The sequence below is a fragment of the Sminthopsis crassicaudata genome, chromosome 4 (genome assembly GCF_048593235.1).
Source record: "Sminthopsis crassicaudata isolate SCR6 chromosome 4, ASM4859323v1, whole genome shotgun sequence".
Classification (NCBI taxonomy): domain Eukaryota; kingdom Metazoa; phylum Chordata; class Mammalia; order Dasyuromorphia; family Dasyuridae; genus Sminthopsis; species Sminthopsis crassicaudata.
This window is the reverse complement of record NC_133620.1, coordinates 39029730-39047620: the sequence shown is the minus strand read 5'-3', so window position 1 is coordinate 39047620 and position 17891 is coordinate 39029730. Positions and strand designations below refer to the sequence as shown.

Here is a 17891-nt window from a genome sequence, read left to right as displayed (position 1 = left end):
ATAGGACAGAAGAGGGATGTAGACCCTTATCCTCTGGTCTGCATCCTGAGTCTATTCTTTCTTATCTCTGTGTTCATTCCCTCCTTCCTGCCTAGTTCTTCCTTTTTTCCTTTATGCCAGAAAATTCTATGTGAAGGAGGAAGAGGTAACAGTCATTTTTGAGGTGGGATTGGAAGTCCAAGAGAGTAGGGAAAGGTACTTCATCCCTACCTCATCCCTCCAATCCCATATAATTAAATGGCACAATCTTCATCATGTAAAAGAAACTACATTTTAAAAGTCCTTTATTTATTCTTTCTGAGAAAAAATAGTTTGTCCTTTTGAAAAACAAAAGAGCAAATAGTCTGTAAATTGTCACATAAAAGAAATCAGACAAGTCATGAAAGGAATGTTTGAGGAAAAGTCAGAGTTAAGAGAGCAAGAAATTAAAAATACACTCTGGAACAGAAGATTTTCTTCTGTACAATACTTTGCAAATTTCCAAGTTCCAAATTAATATTATTATTATTATTATTTGGACTATTAATGCTTTTTTACAGAAAATATCATCTATATTAAAGCTTTTTAAAATTATTGGTCACAATTTCACAAGATTTGCATAACTGAATGTGGGGATCATGAAATTATGATTTATTTTTAGTATATGTGTAATTTGTATATTTTATACATCTATATAGCTGGCTCATGTAAAAATTTCTTAGGCAAAAAGGAGTCATAAGTGGAAAAAGTTTAAGAAGTCCTAATCTATATAACGCTGGTGGAAATGTTGTAGTCTACTAAAAGGTACTGATGATCTAGGAAAAATTTAAACCTATTTTTAGAATTCTGTTTAGATTAGAAATATTATTAAAATGTCACTCTGAAATGCATATCACCTGTACAGGTCAGCAGGACAGCCTGACTAAACAAAAATATAAAATAAGACTGAATGAACAGGAGGGAAGCCAGATTATGGTGGGGTTTGAATGTCAGGCTGAGGATCTTGTATTTTATTCTAGCAGCAATAAGGAGATACTGAAGAATTTTTCATTAGGACATGATATGGTCAGATCTATGTTCTAAGAATATCAATTTGGCAGCAATATGAAAGATGGATTGGAGACAGAGGACAGACTAGAAGCAGATCAGTGAAGAGACTTATAGCAGACTGAATAAAGATGAGAACTAGGGAAGAGGTCACATGAGCAGAGAAACGAGGACAGATGGGAGAGGAATTGAAGAGGTACAAGACAGTAACTGATGAGATATGGATAGAGGAGAAGTGAGAGAGGTAAGGATGATTCCAAGCTTGTAAATGTGAATCACTAGCAGGACAGGGGTCCTATCAACAGAAAAAAAGAAGTTTGGGTCAATGATGTATTTGTTGTTGGAAATTGTAAAGGGCTGAAACTCTGAGTAGGTACACTGAAATCAGACAACTGAGCACTTAAGGCTAATTACCCATTGGATAATACTCTATTAGCATATGCTTGAAAAATGGCCTTTCCCACTATTCTGTGCTTGTAGGAAAGATTAGGGGATAGAGTAAGATAAGCCAAAGTCACTTTTGCAGTGAATGAGAAGGGAGGTAGTGGAGAACTTATGTCCATTGCCTTCACTTCTCCCCCAAAGACCAAGAATAAAGAGCAAGGACTTTTGCCTATCCTGACTCCAGCTGATTCTAAGGCATCCAGGGTGCTAACCTGGACTTCACAGGAAATAAAATCAGTTCTGTTTGAGATGTTCTTAAGATACCTGCGTAGTGAGACCTAGGAGATTATAATATCCTTTCATTGTATAATCTGGACCTTTCCAAATCTTTGCAAAAATCTGTAGGTACACTGACTTGAGCAAGATAGATTGCATGTTATCATTAATATGATTTTAAATTATTTCAATGTTTTGGAAAGTCATGATTTCATTTATGTAGGTATTATATTAATGGGGAACATAGTGTCTCCAAGATGATCTTCCTGAATAATGCAGCTGATAAGAAATCAGTATTTAATATCCAGCCCTCTGGTGGTCATTATTCCCCCCCACACACACACAGCTAAGCCAGAACTAGGACAATAGATAATCAAGCTTTCTGGCTTCCTTGGAGGGTCAGTTCATCTACCACCTTCTACAGGAAACGTTTCTTGATCTTTGAAGTTGCTACTATTCTCTCACAGACAAATAAATTTTAAGTTCTCTTAATTCTCTCCTAGTTAATCATCATTTATTAAGCTCTTATTAGAGATAATATCACATCTGTAAAATAGAGATAATAATAACTTAGCATGGTGCCTGGCACATAGTAAGTTCTTAATAAATGCTTGTTCCCTTGTTCTCATTCCTTCTACTTCCTGACTGTATGACAAGTGCTGTGATTTCCCTATTCAAAATGTCACGGAAATATCTGTTTACAAGATGTATCTAACCAATAAAGTGTTAAGTTCATTAAAAGTAAGGATGTTTTCTTTTTTTTTCTTTGAATTCCAAGCTCATCATAGTGCAGTGCACATAGTAAATTTTTAATGAATGCTTACTGGCTCATACTCACCTTTACTGCTTGATCCTTCTTGAACTTATTTTTCTGGCTTAAGTTGCAAGAGCCCAAAGTCAGCTCCATGTAGAAATGAAGCACAGGAGTATGTCTAAGTGATAAAATCATTCACTGACGTAACTCACTCTTCTGTAGATGACATTTATATATCACTGTAAGATTTGCAAAAAATATTATATCAATAGGTCCTTAGAACAGTCTGTGAGGAAGAACCTCATTGTCTGAAGAAAGATTAGAACTCAAGTTTTCCCTGATTCCAAATCCAGCATGCTGTCCACTATTCCAATAATCCTGCTTTGCTCCTCTCCTTATGTAGGTAGAGAACTACAGTCCTTTCATATCAAAAAACTTATCAGCTCCAGTCTATTTTAAGAGGACATTTGAATAGAAAGAGAAATGACATCTCAGTTAAGACTGGTGCTTTTCATGAGTTTGAGGGGTAACACTATTGCTTTCTCCAGTATGGAAAGTCAGCAAAATCATTAAGCATGATATTTCAGTTTTTCTTGGTCATGTCTTCACAGCCTAACTGACTTTGTTTTTGTTTGAAATATAAAATTCCAGACAATTATTTCTGTCTCTAATCAAATATAAATAGGCACACATGTTTTGAAGGCAAATTGAAATAATTTTTGAATTACCTATTATTAGCATGAACAATTGAGAAATGACTATAAAAACGATGAGCTATCTTGACATGAGGAAATTAAGTTGACTCTTATCTGAACTTCAAGGTTTTCTAGGCACTTTACTAACTTCCATCTTATTTAGATGTCCCCAGTAAACTCAGCTACTTTAATGTGCTGTGATGCACTTCAGGATGGTTGATTTGACAATAGATGACACCAGGACTTTTTAGAGTGAGAGAATAGAGGAAATGATATGGGGTTGGGAATGGGGGAATCACACAATACAGATGTTGATCTAAAATAACTTACTGGTTATGGGCTGCAATGAGGCAGAAACCACAAAGGGAATCTAAACACCCCAGGGAATCTAAGATTATTGTGAGGAATGCCCTTGATTTCTACAAAATAAAATCTAGACTCTTTGACAATGTACTCAAGATCCTTTAGAATCTCATACCTATCCCTTTATACCCTTATACCTTTATACCCTTTATACCCTATATCTGCTCCCTATCAGGAGTTCTGCCCTACAGGAAACTGGACTAGTTGTCATTCTCATCCTCATCTCCTATTCTGCTTCCTTTGTACCTTCTAGTTGTAGAATATCTGCCACTTCCATGCTTTACCTCCAACTCTGCTTTCTGAGAGCCTATCCATCCTTCAAGACCTTGTGAATAATTAATCCCATGAAGTGGTAACACTATACTACATGTTTCCATTGGGCTGGAACCAATGACTATATTTTACATAATTATAACTTCAGATTGTCCAAATTTGAATATATTGAACAATTTAAGAAGATTAATTATTAATATTAATAAGGACCTAGCTGTACTTAGTATACTCATAAGGCCCCAGCTGTATTCACAACATTTTCCATGAAATTTTCCTTAGTTTGTTCACTTGGAAAAGACCTTTCCTTCCTTGAATCTCACTAAGCCCTTACTTGTGCAGTTATTGTATTATATTTTGTATTAGCTATTTGTTCCTAGCCCTCCCAATTAACATGAAAATTTAATGCAAAGAGGTGATATGCTATTGTCTCTAATTTGAAGAAATAGAAAGACTGTTAGACAAGGAGTCACAGGACCTGAATTCAAATTTAAATTCTGTCACTTTATTAGCTATATATCTTGGACAAATTCCTCATCTTCCCTGGGCTTCAGTTTTTCCAATTATAAAATGAGGTTGAATGATATCAGCACGTCAAGCTGAAATAGAAATGGTGATCCATATTTTATTTCAAAAGCCACAAATTAACATTATCTGTGTTCTTCCACATTTTTATTTATTTTTTTGTGAAGCACATTCCTAATTGCACTTTATTCTGGTTGGGCAATAAAACATCAAAAAAATAAAAAACCTAGGATTTTAGGTGGTGATTCTGACACCTTTGAGATGTCACTTGAGGACCTCCAAATTCCATGCCAAGTTTTGGTCTATGACTCTATCAGCCTATGATCTCTGAATATTCCCTAGCTCCTACTATAGCAGCCTGAATATACTAGATATTTGATGAATTGGATTACATTGCTTTAGCCAAGGGCATCTGCTTTAGTTCCTCTTATAGGGAATCCAACTTATATCTACAGCACAACATTCACCAATTTACTATGACCTAGGCCACTCTATCAAGTGATAGATTTTCATTTGACCTTCTAAAATATGGCCATTTTGTAAGACATATTTATGTCTCTTGGTTACATGGCTCTATAAGCTTATTTGAAGTTTCCACATTTCCTGAACAATTAAGAACATACAAAAATTCATCAAGTACAGAATACATTTTAATGAAATACCCACAAGAAGTTATATTTATATATATATATATATATACATATATATATATATATATAAAAGTCAGGTAGGAGCAACATGATTTTCATTAAAATGTGTTCATTCCCACAAGCCAATTCAGATAAAATTATATTATAAAGAGAGTAGCTTAGAAATTGCGTTCCTTTTAACTTGTAGTTTTGTGATATCAACAAGAAATGGATATGTTTTGTTACATAAGGAACATTCTGTAATGTCAGCGAGCCAGAAAATTATTGTGAGTTTTTCACAGTATCTCAGGTTGGGGAAGAAGTTCAGAGGCCAAACAGTACAACCAATACATGAAAAAGGATCCTCTCTTCAACATACCTGACAATCACCTAATCTTTGCTGGAAGGACTGACTATAGTGAGGAGAAATTTACTACTTTTGGAGGAAAAGCATTTTGTTCTTTGATGGTTCTCTTTGTTAGGATGGTTAGGTTTGTTAGGATCCCTTATATCAAGGGATAGATAAGAGTACAGATAGAGTCATTAAGTCAAGAAGACCTGAGTTCAAATGTACCTTCACTTACTAGCTATGTGAATTTGGGCACGTTACTTAAACTTGTTTGTCTCAGTTTTCTCATTTGTAAAATGAGTTGGAGAAGGAAATGGCAAACCACTACAGTTTTTATTTTTACAAAAAGAAAAAAAAAAAAACATATCAAATGGCATCAAGAAGGGTCAGACAAGACTAAAATCATTGAACAAATCAACAAAAATCTTATATCAAAACTAAATTCAAGTCCAGCAACTGAAGATCACAGATTTATAACTGTCAGAGAACTTAAAGACCATCAACTCCAACCTTCCATTTTACAGATAAGAAAACTAAAGTACATAGAGATAATGACTAGTCCTGAGCCATAGAGATCCTGCATAAATATCATAGATTAGCTCCACTGAGCCACAAGATTATTTTATCTATTGCTCCCAGTTTTGTCCTCTGGGGTTATACAGAACAAACTGCATCCATCTTCCACATGTCAGATTTTCAAATGCTTGAAGAGAGGTAACATGCTTTTCTTCCCTAAGCTAAATATTTCTAGTTTCTTCAACTGACTTGCAAATGGCATGACCCTGAAGCTTTTCACCATACAGACTACCTTCCTCTGAATACTTTTAAGCTTATCAGAATCCAAATGTAGAATCCAGTTAAACAGAAGGATAGAGATTGCATCCATGATTTTATTGATATGGGTAACTTCCATATGATAAAACTCCCTGTACATTGCAAATCAGCACTATCTCTTCAATTTATTGGCACAAAAGTTGCCTAAAGCAGAGGTCAAATTACTTTCCTGGAGTCATATAAAGTCAGAGGCAAGACTTCAGGTCAACTTTTCCTGACTCCAAGATCAGTTCTGTCTCCATTGCTCAACAATGTCTCTCATGGCACCCAGAAATGAACTGAACAAAGTATTCTAGGAGGAATCTGACTAGGATGGAGTACAATCTGATTATCACCTTCCCATTTCTAGATACCTGGCCTGTCTTAAGACTGTTTACCTTCTTGGTTTATATATCCTAATTTTGATTGATATTTTATTTAGAGTCCACTAAACACCATCCCACCCCACTTCACTCCCATTGGGATAAGCTAGTATCTAGCCATTCCTCCTCTATCTTGTCTTCATTTTCCCTCCATGTTGTGTTGACTGACAAATTATAGCAAGCTCTACAGTATGCTCATCTATGTTTGTGGTAAACAAAACAAGAAGCCATGGGCAGGTTGAGAAGTGCACAGCAAGGGGTAGCACCCCTGACAATGAGATCCATCAAAAGCTCTATTTGTCATCATTGCTTAAATGATCTAAACAAAAGAACCAAGAAGTTTGTCATTTGATTCCCTCACTTTAAGCACTCTTGCTCCTTCAAGTTTTGGCTTCAAGCAGGGCACAATATCAAATTTTTTGACAATGACAAAATGAACCAGATTGTCACTATATACACGTCTCTTTAAATGGAATTTTTTATTTGAGGTTGCTATTGTGATCTTTATTTGGATGGAAAACAACTGTCTCTGTAGTTGGCCTGAAGAATTTGTTGGTGGAAAGTCAAAGCATCCAAGGCTAGGTGTGTTATTTTGTTCAACAGGTAAGGTGGAGCCTGACATGGGGGTATTCTCAGGTCACTGAATTATATTACTGTTGCTTTTTATAAATGCCACAACATGTAAATATAGAGTAGAAGAAGCTTTCAGCAGCTGGTACTGTTTTTATGGTAAAAAAAAATCCAATAAAACCATATCCACACTAATTTTAAAAACATATTTCCATATTAATGTTCAGGGTCATAAGAGACCATGAATAATTTACCTGATGGAAAAGCTTTGGAAGCTAAACTTTCATTTGTTCAAATGTCCTAAGTGGACTTTTATGAGGTTGTGGTTTCTACTAATGGGTGGATTGCTAGCATCACAGTAATCAAAATTAATACAAAAGAAATATGAATTCTGTAGCAACCAAAGATGTGAAAAAGCTATTTTCCTGGGCAAAAGCAGAGTATCTATCCCACCATTCCTTTTCTATTTATGAAACTTTCCATTAAAAACCTTTTTGCCAAAAAGTTCCATTTTAGTCAATGGCATTTGATAACAATTACTTTCTACTCATCGTTTTGTACTTTAATGTCCAGGCTTCCATAATCAACTGCATGTAGTCAAATTAATTTATCTTAATAGCGTCAACCTTTTCCCCAAAAACTTTTCTTGCTGAAGCTATTCTCAAGAATAGGGTGTAAACACAATGAAAGCAGTTGTTGAGACTAGTTGGAGGCAACTCTGTACCAAGATATGATCATTTGTTGCCATCTGAATAGCCTCCAGCACATTCACTCTTCAGCTTCCAGTGAGTCAGAATAATTTCTAATTAAAGTTCAAAAGAGTTTTCCTCTACTGAATTTAAACAGAAGTTTGGGGAAATTTTTGTTTGCTCATCTGATTTTTAAAATTCTATTTATCCTTAAAAGGAAAAACAAAAAAAGGTAACAGCTGAGTTCATATGGATATAGTTAATGTCTGAAGTAGGATTCATGTGATTAATTACCTTTATGGGCAAATAGAAAATCCTGTTTGGCTTTTAAAGCCCTTTATAACTTGGCCCCTTCCTAAAGGGTATAGGTCTCCTTACATCTTACACCAAATTCCCCCCATTTCCTACCACCCCCAAATACTCTTTAAATCAGTAACACTGACTGCCTTACCATTTCCCAAATAACACTTTATAGTTCTTGACACCAGGCATTATCTCTGGCTATTCCCCATTCTTGGATGCAATATCTCTCTTTGTCTCTATCTCCTAGCTTCCCTGGCTTCTGTCAAGTATCAGCTAACACACCTACTTCTGCAATAATCCCTTCCTTAGTTTTCCTTAATCTTAGTGTCTTCCACATGATAGTGTCTTCATTCTGGGAATATTTTGTTTGACATCATTATCTATATGTTGGCTCCCTCGTTAGACTCTAAACTCCTTGAGGGCAGGGACTATTATACCCCTTTCTTTGTGTCCCCCAAATTTAGCACAATATCTGGCTTATAGTAGGTACCTAATAAGTGCTTGTGGATCTGACTTGAAAAATCTCATAATTGAAAGACCCCTCAGGTGATATCTAATCTAATTCATTCCTGAACAACTCTGACAAAATGGGTCATCTATTTTGAAGACTTCTAGTATCTACTAATCCCATTCCACTATTGCATAGTTCTAATCTCTGCAGGTCTTTAACTAATTGCTACTGGCAGGGTCTTTATGGCTCCTCCCTCCTTTAAGGTTCATTTTAAGTACCATTGTATTTCAAGAAAATCCTTCCAATTTCTCTAACTGCTAGCATCTCTCTTCAAATCACTATGTATTCATTTTGCATACATATTGTATCAGTGAACTTTCTTTTGTAGGCATTTCCTTGAGGGCATTTCCTGTCTCCTAACTATATATGTGCATAGCCAGAATATAGGAGGCACTTAATGGTTATTAAGTGATTGAGACCAAACAGAACAAATCTAATCCCCTTTCTACCTGATAGCCAATTTGATGACTAGTTATAATTATGCAAAGTTAGCAGAAGCTCTGATAAACTAATCATTTCATTTTGATCAATAATATGGGGGCCAAAACAGTCCTGCTTTTCTTAGAATAAACACAGATCCAGACAAGTATAAACGGGCACCTCCTTTGTTGATACAACAAAAACTCTATAATTAATAATTGTTACCTTATCTCCAAGCACTGTCTTCTTCTATTAAGGTCCTACCCCAAAATCAAAATTCCTCTAGGAGAAATACAATATGAATTCCCTAATATGAGTGACAATGGGTTCCTACTACTATTCCTTTGCCTCAAATCCCCCTTTCCCCTCTTCATCCCTAGGAAACCAAAGGCAGCTAAATTGGGATGGCCACTAGGCAGCAGATATTCTCAACACCCTTGATGATTACACCAACCTCTATTATACCTTAGACTACCTGTGTGATTCCTGCTGTTGAAAAGACTCTTTAACAAAGAAAAATATGGTAAGCTTGTTAAAAAAAAAAAAAAAAACTCTCCTTCACTTAGCAGAGCGTCTGGCACACAGTAGGACCCAATCAATGTTGATTAATGATTTGATTGTCTGAGGAAAAGGAAAGAAAGTTTTTTCTTGTGTTTCTGTGAAGCCCTACACTGTCTCTGGGAGAAGTTTAGTTGGACAGTGCTGTGAGCTGTCCAAGGTCTGACGCATAGTCAGTCATATGGTGAAGAAATCCTATCTTAAGTTTAGCTAGTTAGCTAAACTTGACAACCTATGTTCTCTCAGTCATGCCTTTGTCAGAGGTCAGGGGACACTAACTGCAGAACAGACAACATGAAGGCACTTGGTTGCCTGGTGAAACAGATACTGAAAGAGGAAGCAGGATACAGAGAGGAAAAGGGAGAACTAGACATACACAACAACAATAGTAACAATTTATCTGAATGATAAATTTCATTGACCACTAATCATAGATTTTAAAAGATTTTGTGAAATGCAATTTGGTGTATTAGAGTAGATCTTAAACATGTATTTCAATAATTCTGACATTTAGAAACAAGATAGAGAGGGAATGAATAAATAGGGTGAGCATAAATGCCTATCTTCAAAAATGCTCTATTTCAAAAATATTTTAAAATTGTTGTTAATGTTATATGATTAAGAATTGATGATTACTAAGTAATTGCAACATGAAGCAAAGTTAATGAAGATAAAAATGGAAATTTACCTACTTATTGACTTCTACTTTCTAGTTCTAAAGAAATCTTGCTCTCTGGGATGAATAATTTTTGTTGTTATTGTTGTTAATAATAATAATAATAATAATAATAATAATAATAATAATAAGAGGCAGTGGGGTATAATGGATAAAAAGCTGGCTTAGGGTTTGGTTTCAAATGGAATCTCTGACATGCCGTGGCTCTAAGACACTGAGAAAATCATTCAACTTCTCTTTTTCAGTCAGCCACATAAGACTAAGCTTCAGAGAAAGTGTCAACCTGTAAATGTAGAAGGAGTTTTCTATCAAAGAGAAATCACAGGACCAATCCCTATCTAACAAAATAGTCATTTGTCTTTAAAAAGAAAATATTGAATAGCTATAATGCTAACTTGTTTTCAAGTAATTTATATATTGGCAAATAGTCAATCACCTATTGAAGAATTATTAGATGAGTAGAGATTGCACATGGATTTTATTGACATGGATGACTTCGAAATATGTAAACTTACTCTGTCAATATACATGGGTACACATTCTCTAAAACTGAGTCTTAAAAAGCTTCTGAGAGCACGGAGAGCTTATGATTTGTCTAGAATGGCACTCAGCATGTGTAAAAGGCAAAATCTGAATCTAGATCTTCCTAGCTTAAAGATCAGGTCTCTATTCACTCCACCACAATCTTTAATCAATAATAACCAATGAAAATGTCTTCAAACTGTATGAAATATTGGACTTTCCTCAGAAGGAAGAGGAAGGAGCAAATAAGTAAGGATTTCCTCAGATTTCTCAAATGAAGATCATCAAGATATAAAGCTGATCATTTGAATTCAAATACAGTCTTAGAGATTGCACCAACAAAACTAAAATTAAGTACAAGTGAATCCCAATTTACTAAAGCAGAGAGTACACTGAATAGTAGTTAAGGTGAAATCTCAAATATGAATAAGAAGAAAGCATTACGGCTGACAGTATTATTCATTTGTATTAATCATGACTCTTTGTGACCCCATTTGGGGTTTTCTTGGCAAAAACATTGGAGTGGCTTGCCATTTCCATCTCCAGATCATTTTATAGATAAGGAAACTGCGGCAAACAGGTTTAAGTGACTTGCCCAAACTCACATATTTAGTATCTGAAGCTAGATTTGAACTCAGGTTTTCCTGACTTCAAGCTCAATGCTCTACCCACTGGGCCACTAAGTCACCTAAATGGTTGATGTAGAACCATAAAAATTGGATAACCTAAGTTATTTAAAAATCTAAAAATCATAAAAATGATCCATTTGGCTGTTCCTGAATAATATGGGCAATAATTCTCCATTCACATTGCATGGAAATGCTGACTAGTGATGGAAGAAGGGGAGGTCATCCTTGATTCTTCTCTAGTAGCTGGACTGGTTCAGACATTTCATTGTTAAACATACACACATGCACACACAAACAGTAGTTTGAACTGCTCTAGGCAAGACACTGTTTAGAGGCCAGGGATGGGAACAAATATTTAGCAATAGCCCTGTTCAGTCAAACATAACCAATCTACTGAGGAGACAGGATATTTTACTATGATTAGGAGTATGAAGATAGGATCAAATCCCTATTCTGCCTTTTATTATGTGATCACAGGCCATTGAGAAATCTATTTCATCATCTTTAAAATGGTGGTAGTTAATTCTTATTGCAACCTATCTAGAAAGATTTTTGTGAAGATCGAAAAGGCTTTGTAACTGTACAGCAGCAAATGCCACTTGAAAGTATTATTGCTCAGTGCCTTTATTCTATATTCTAGTCAGTTGATTTATACCTTAGCTCAATGTACCCTACTCTAGGGTACTTACTGAAGAGGAACGATTTCCAAGCACTTCACTTACCCTGGGAGGAACATGGCATATTAGATTAGATTGGAGATCCAAAACATTAGCTTTACTTTCCATAAAGAGGAGAAAATGTCTTTGTAATTGAATTATTGATAAGTAAAACTCAAAAAGTGAATCTATTCTGACCTTCTGGGGTGTGTGTGTGTGTGTGTGTGTGTGTGTGTGTGTGTGTGTACATGTATACATATACACAAATATGTACAGATATATGTGTATGTGTGTATACATATATAAACTTAGAAAAAACTTAGAAGGAATGAAGTCAACTTTCATATATTGTTCAACACGTGGGAGGTGTTGACCATTTTCATCTTAGGAAAGTGACACTATCATTGGAAATCAGAGGTACCCCAGAACAATCTCCTGAGAGGAAATTGGATTGCACTATCAAACAGGCACCATTCTGAAGAGCTCCTGAGAACATTTTCATTTTCTCCTAAAGCACAAGCTACAAACAGCCCTACTTCTTGGTGAAGAGCACATTAAAAATGTTTCTATCAGTACTGAACTTTTTTTCAATTTAAGATTCAGTTGGGAAATTCAGGAAATCCAAGAGCTGGAAGGCAAAAGGGAAAACAGGTGGTTGAGAAATCAAATCCAGTGTCCTTTTTATTAAGTGAATTATGAAAAAGGGATTGCTGAAAAAGATTATTAATTAATGGATTGTTTTTATTCACTAAGAATATGTAATGTCTTCTCAGACAAGAAGCACCTGCGTAGGTTCCCGAACTCTATGACACATTTCTAATATGTGGAGATGTTCTAATGTGTGAAAAGAATCAAGAAAAAAAAAAACTCCCAATATGAAAGAAAGCATCCGGCTTCTTGCAATGTTATTGTATGCTAACAGCAACTGATTTGGGGGGGCCTTGGCTATGAGTAGACACTGGGGCAGCATTGTCCAGATGGCATTTCAAAATCAAATTTTGCCCTATTCTTCTCTCAGTGTTGACCTATATTGTATTTTAAGCATTCTCTGCAATTTTCACATGTTATTGTGGCTTTTTCATACAGTCAATACCCTTTAACCCAAAACTGAAACAATCTCTTAATTGCTTTTAATGAGACTAAAAACAACTAGATTTGGAGGGCAACACTTCTATTTAAAACACACACACACACACACACACACACACACACACACACACACACACACACAGAGAGAGCACTCGACAGAGTACAGCTTTCCAAATATACTCCATTCAAATACTTAGCAAACCAACAAAACAGACCCACCCCCCCCATCTGTATTCATTCACTCTACTCTCCCATTCTGCATGACTCACACTCCAGTATTGTAAAAGTAACCGAGATATCCGTGAGCACGCTCGTCCCCCCATTTATTAGGCCTCCAAACTGCTCCTGAGCAGCCAAGACGCTACTTGATCCCTGCTTCATTGTGACAAATGGGAGCATCTCTCTCAAGTCCCTCTCCCATCATTCCAGCAGCCTGCCTGCTTGCCACGCCTTAGAGCACACCGCACACACGGGCTCTTCTCTCCCTGACAAACAGCTGGGAGTTACATTTTCCTTTCCTTTTCCTCTGGCTCTCTCTGCAAAACAAATAAACAAAAATACATGTGTGTGGGAAGTGGGGTGGGGTGAGATGGGGAGGAGTGGGGCGGCTTTCACGCACCCTGCACAGTCCTTCAAGAAGGCAGAAATAACACTTCCAGGATCTTAAGCATCAGAACAGTATGCAAGCTTTCGCAAATAGTCAAGGGATAATGACAATGAACTTCTCTGTGTTCCTTTCTCTCGTGTGTGTGTATGTGTGTGTGTGTGTGTGTGTGTGTGTGTGTGTGTGTGTGTGTGTGTACCTTATATTCACTCTCTCCCAGAAATGGGAAGTTCCTAAGTAGCGCGGAAGCCCATTCTTCCTAGACATTGGGCAGATGCCGCGGTTAAGTGGCGGGCGCGCGGGAAGGGGCGCCCGGGCTTTCGAAGCCCTCCCTCCTGTCAGCTCTGCCCTGCCCTGCCTGTACACTCCCAGCCTCTGCCAACCCCGGCGCGCCTCCCTACCTCCTTCCTCCGGCTCACCGCCCCGGGTCTGGTGAGGAGGGCTGTCTCCTCGCACACCACGGCCACGTCCTCCACGAACACGCAGTCGGGCAGGCTCTCGTCCGCCGGCAGCTCTACCACTTGCAGCCCCAGTTTGTTCTTCAGCACCCCCACGTAGAGCTGGTGCTCGCGCTCGGCCCGGGCGAAATCCACCTCGTCGCCCTTGTGGCGCCGGAGCGCGTGCTGGCAAAGGGACTCGGGCAGTCCCCGCACCACAGCGTGGGTGACCCGGCCGAAGGTGGAGAGGTGGCCGAGCGCGGCCATGGCCAGCGGCTGCGTCTGGGGCCGGGGAAGCGAGAGAAGCGGGCGGCGAGGAAGGGCTGGCCCGGCGGGCGGGCTGGCCGGGCGCGGCGCGGCGCTGCGCTGCGCTGCGTTGTGCCGTGCGGTGACAGGCGCCCCCCCCCCCTCAGAAGGGCAGAGGCGACCACGTAACCGCGGCTCTTTCCCCTGGCAGCCGATGAATGTAATGCAAAAAAAGCTTGCTCGCGACCAAAAACCTGCCTGGGCTCACTGAGCATGCCCAGTGCTCCGGACTGGAGCCACGCACGGGAGTTTCCAAGTGCGGATTCCAGGGCTCCCGGTTTTCGCCCCAGCCAAGGAAAGGGGGATGGGGTTGGAGGGGTGCGGGGTATCGGGGCAGCTACAGGGAGGAGCTTCGCCCAACCCGTGCCGGGTTGGACAGAGCCAGCGGGGCAGGTAGAAAGGACCCAGAGGAAGTGCTATCCTGACTTCACCTGTGCCCCACTCCCCCAGTTGCCCTCTCTGTCCCAACACGGGACATATGGTTCCCCCCCCCCCCCATCATGAGTAGCTATAGCCTGATGGGGATGTTTGTTTTTCCCAACCTCATATTGTGAAAGCAAAGAGCAAAGGTCATTACCTCACATGTCCCATATCCCCAGGAGTCCAAACCATCAGTGGAAAGTCCAGGGTGGCAACTAATCTTTCCTTCCCACGAAGTTGCTTTGGCTGCTTCTCCATAAAGAAATTTCCCCTATACTTTACCTTACAACACCTTACCTTGAGGGTGGGTTGGGGATGTGGAGAGAGTGACCCTAATGTGGTATCTAATATGATTCACTGACCTTGTGAGTCAAGAAAACGGGTTCAAGTCTGTCATTGTGTGACCTTGGGCAAGGCACTTAAGCCCTCATTTTCCACTGCTCCCCCTTCCCCCTTCCTCCCCTCTTCTCCCCAGAAATTCTCTAAGACTTTTTACAAAGAAGGTGGACATCTGGTTTGGTAGTAAGCTTCCTAGCAGGTGTTTCTTACATTTGTGAAATCAGAGATCTATTCTCCATCTAAGTGTATTAAAAGCCTGAGCAATCATACAGGACATGTTGAAGGAGGTGGGAATGTTTAATATGAACAAGGGAAGACTTGGGGAGGCAAAGTAGTTGTGCAGAAAGACTTCCATTTTGGTTACTTACTCTTTAGAAAGAATTTCTAATTTAGAATCAGAAGTCTTAAGTTTCAAATCTGGTTCTGTCCATATCTTGGCAATCTTGAGTAATCACAATTGTGATTTGTAATTGTAATTGTGAATAAATCACAAATCACAAGCAGTTTCTCCCTCTGTAAAAAAGAAAAAAAGGGGGAGAGGTATTAAACCAGAAGAACTCTGAAATCTCTTCTGTCTCTAAATCTATGAATTTATGATTCTAAGAGGCAGAGATCAGATCTGCTACTTACTATGTTACCTTGTGCCTCCTTTTGGTGAAATGGGAAAGCTGGACAAGATCAGAAGTGACAAACACCTGCCCTGCCCTAATGACCCCCAAAAATAAAGAGGTAGGCCAGATTAAAATGTAATTGGAAATCTCTAACAAATAAAGAAAATACAATAAAGCATAGATAGCTATATTTTAAAATTAAGTCAATGTGCAGCCTGCAAAGATTCCTATGTTTGGATTAGTGGCCCCATTTCTATTTGAGTTTGATACCACTGGACTAAATCACCTTCTTTAAACCAAATTTTATTGATAATTTTTGTTTTTACATTACCTTTTATTTCTGTTCCATGGAATTTTTTTTTCCATTTCATGAATTCTGTTTTTAAGGAGTTATTTTCTTTTTCTCTTTCACAAATTCTGTTTTTCTGGGACTTGCTTTCTTTTTTCATTTTATCAAATCTATCTTTTAATGAGTTATGTGCTTTTTTTCCATTTCACTAAGTCTATTTTGTAGTGGATTTTCTACAGATAGTGTTTGTGTTGCCTTTTCCAAATACTCTTGCAAATTTTTCATTTCCTTTTCTTATTTTTCTTCTAGCTCTCTTTTAAGATCCTTTTTAATTTCTTCTAGAAAAGCCTGGTATGATAGGGACCAGGTTATATCACTTTTTGGGGCTTCATCTGGAGACAATCTGCCTTTAGTCTTCTCAGAGTTTGAAATCTGTTCTTCTCTTTCCCTATAAAAGCTGTCTATAGTTAGTTTTCTACTCATTTTTTTTTTTAAAGTTAAGGTCTGCTTTTAGGGTGGGGAGGTTCTCTAAGCTGTGGCAGTTTAGTCAATGCTGATTCACTCCCAGTGCTGGGTGGGTGTGATTCTGGCATTTGGGGGTTCACTATTGATCTTTTGTGTTTGTGTTAGATGTTTTATAACTTTTCTGCTGATCTACTACTGGCTTGCAACCAGGGCAGAGTGGTCAATAATGCTGTAGATTCCTCCTCGTAAATTCTCTGCCACTTGGAGTCTGCACTGCCCCATGGAGTCAGCAACTGCCGCTGGCATTTTGTGGTCAACTGTTTGTGTCAACCTGCCTCCCTTCACAGTTTCCTGATTGAAATAGACCTTTTCTATTTCCTCCCATAGATTCTCTGCCACAGGGAGTCTGCACCACCACACAGAGATTATACTGCCTCTGGACTCTGAGCTGTCTGTGCTGGTGTTTGTGATCAGTTAGTTGCACTGGCTGCCTCCCTCCTGTTTCCAATTGAAACAGACCTTTTCTGGCAATCTTCAAAATTATCTTCTGCTGATAATTTGTTGCACTTCTAATATTTGTGGGTTCTGCTGGTCCAGAGCTAACTCAGAGGCTGGATTTTGTAATTAGTGTGAGGATTGTAGAAAAGGTCAGAGAGAATGGTATGTTGTCTCCTCCATCTTGGCTCCTCACTGGAAGTCGAAACTATCTTTTATTTCTGAATACATCTTCCTTCTACTGGGCAGACTATCTTTTGAGAGAAAGAGTAGGAATAAGAAGAAAAAGAAAAAGAAGGAAGAAGAAGATGAAAAGGAAGAAGGAGGAGGAAGCAATTTAGTAAAACTAAATCCTGTTTGGCAGAATATACAATATCTCATACTCATGCCCACAGACACCCCTTACATCTTTGTAAAAAAAAAAAAAAAAAAAAAAAAAAAAGGAAAGAGATAAGCAGAGTACTAAAAGCCAGCATTTATGGAATGCTTTAAGTTTTGCAAAGTGTTTTAGAAATATTATCTCACTTAAGCCTCACAATAATCTTAGGAGATAGACACTGTTTTAGCACCATTTGATAAATGAGGAAACCAAAATAAATAGTCTTTAAGTGACTTGCTCAGGGCCACACAGCTATTAAATGTTAGAGACCACTTTTGAACTTAGCTCTTTCTGACTCCAGGTTCATTGTGCTATCCACTGTGGTAGATGGTAATCAAATTAAGTTTTGAAGAAAGTTAGGAATGCTATAAAGGAAAAGTGATAATACATTCCAAATATAGAATTGTGAATGATCATAAAAATGGGATATTGATTTTAATTTACATTGAAAAACAA

At 38.1% G+C, this 17891-nt stretch overlaps 1 protein-coding gene across 1 annotated transcript in view; it reads right to left on the bottom strand.

Moving 5' to 3' along the window:
* The window catches only part of DDAH1 (dimethylarginine dimethylaminohydrolase 1), a 194438-nt gene extending 179722 nt beyond the window's left edge, over nucleotides 1-14716 (bottom strand). The window contains exon 1 of the mRNA XM_074266346.1: nucleotides 14096-14716. Coding sequence (XP_074122447.1) covers nucleotides 14096-14398 — 303 coding nt within the window. The 5' untranslated portion in view covers nucleotides 14399-14716. The remainder of the gene's footprint in view (nucleotides 1-14095) is intronic.
* Between the last annotated feature and the right edge of the window lie 3175 nt (nucleotides 14717-17891).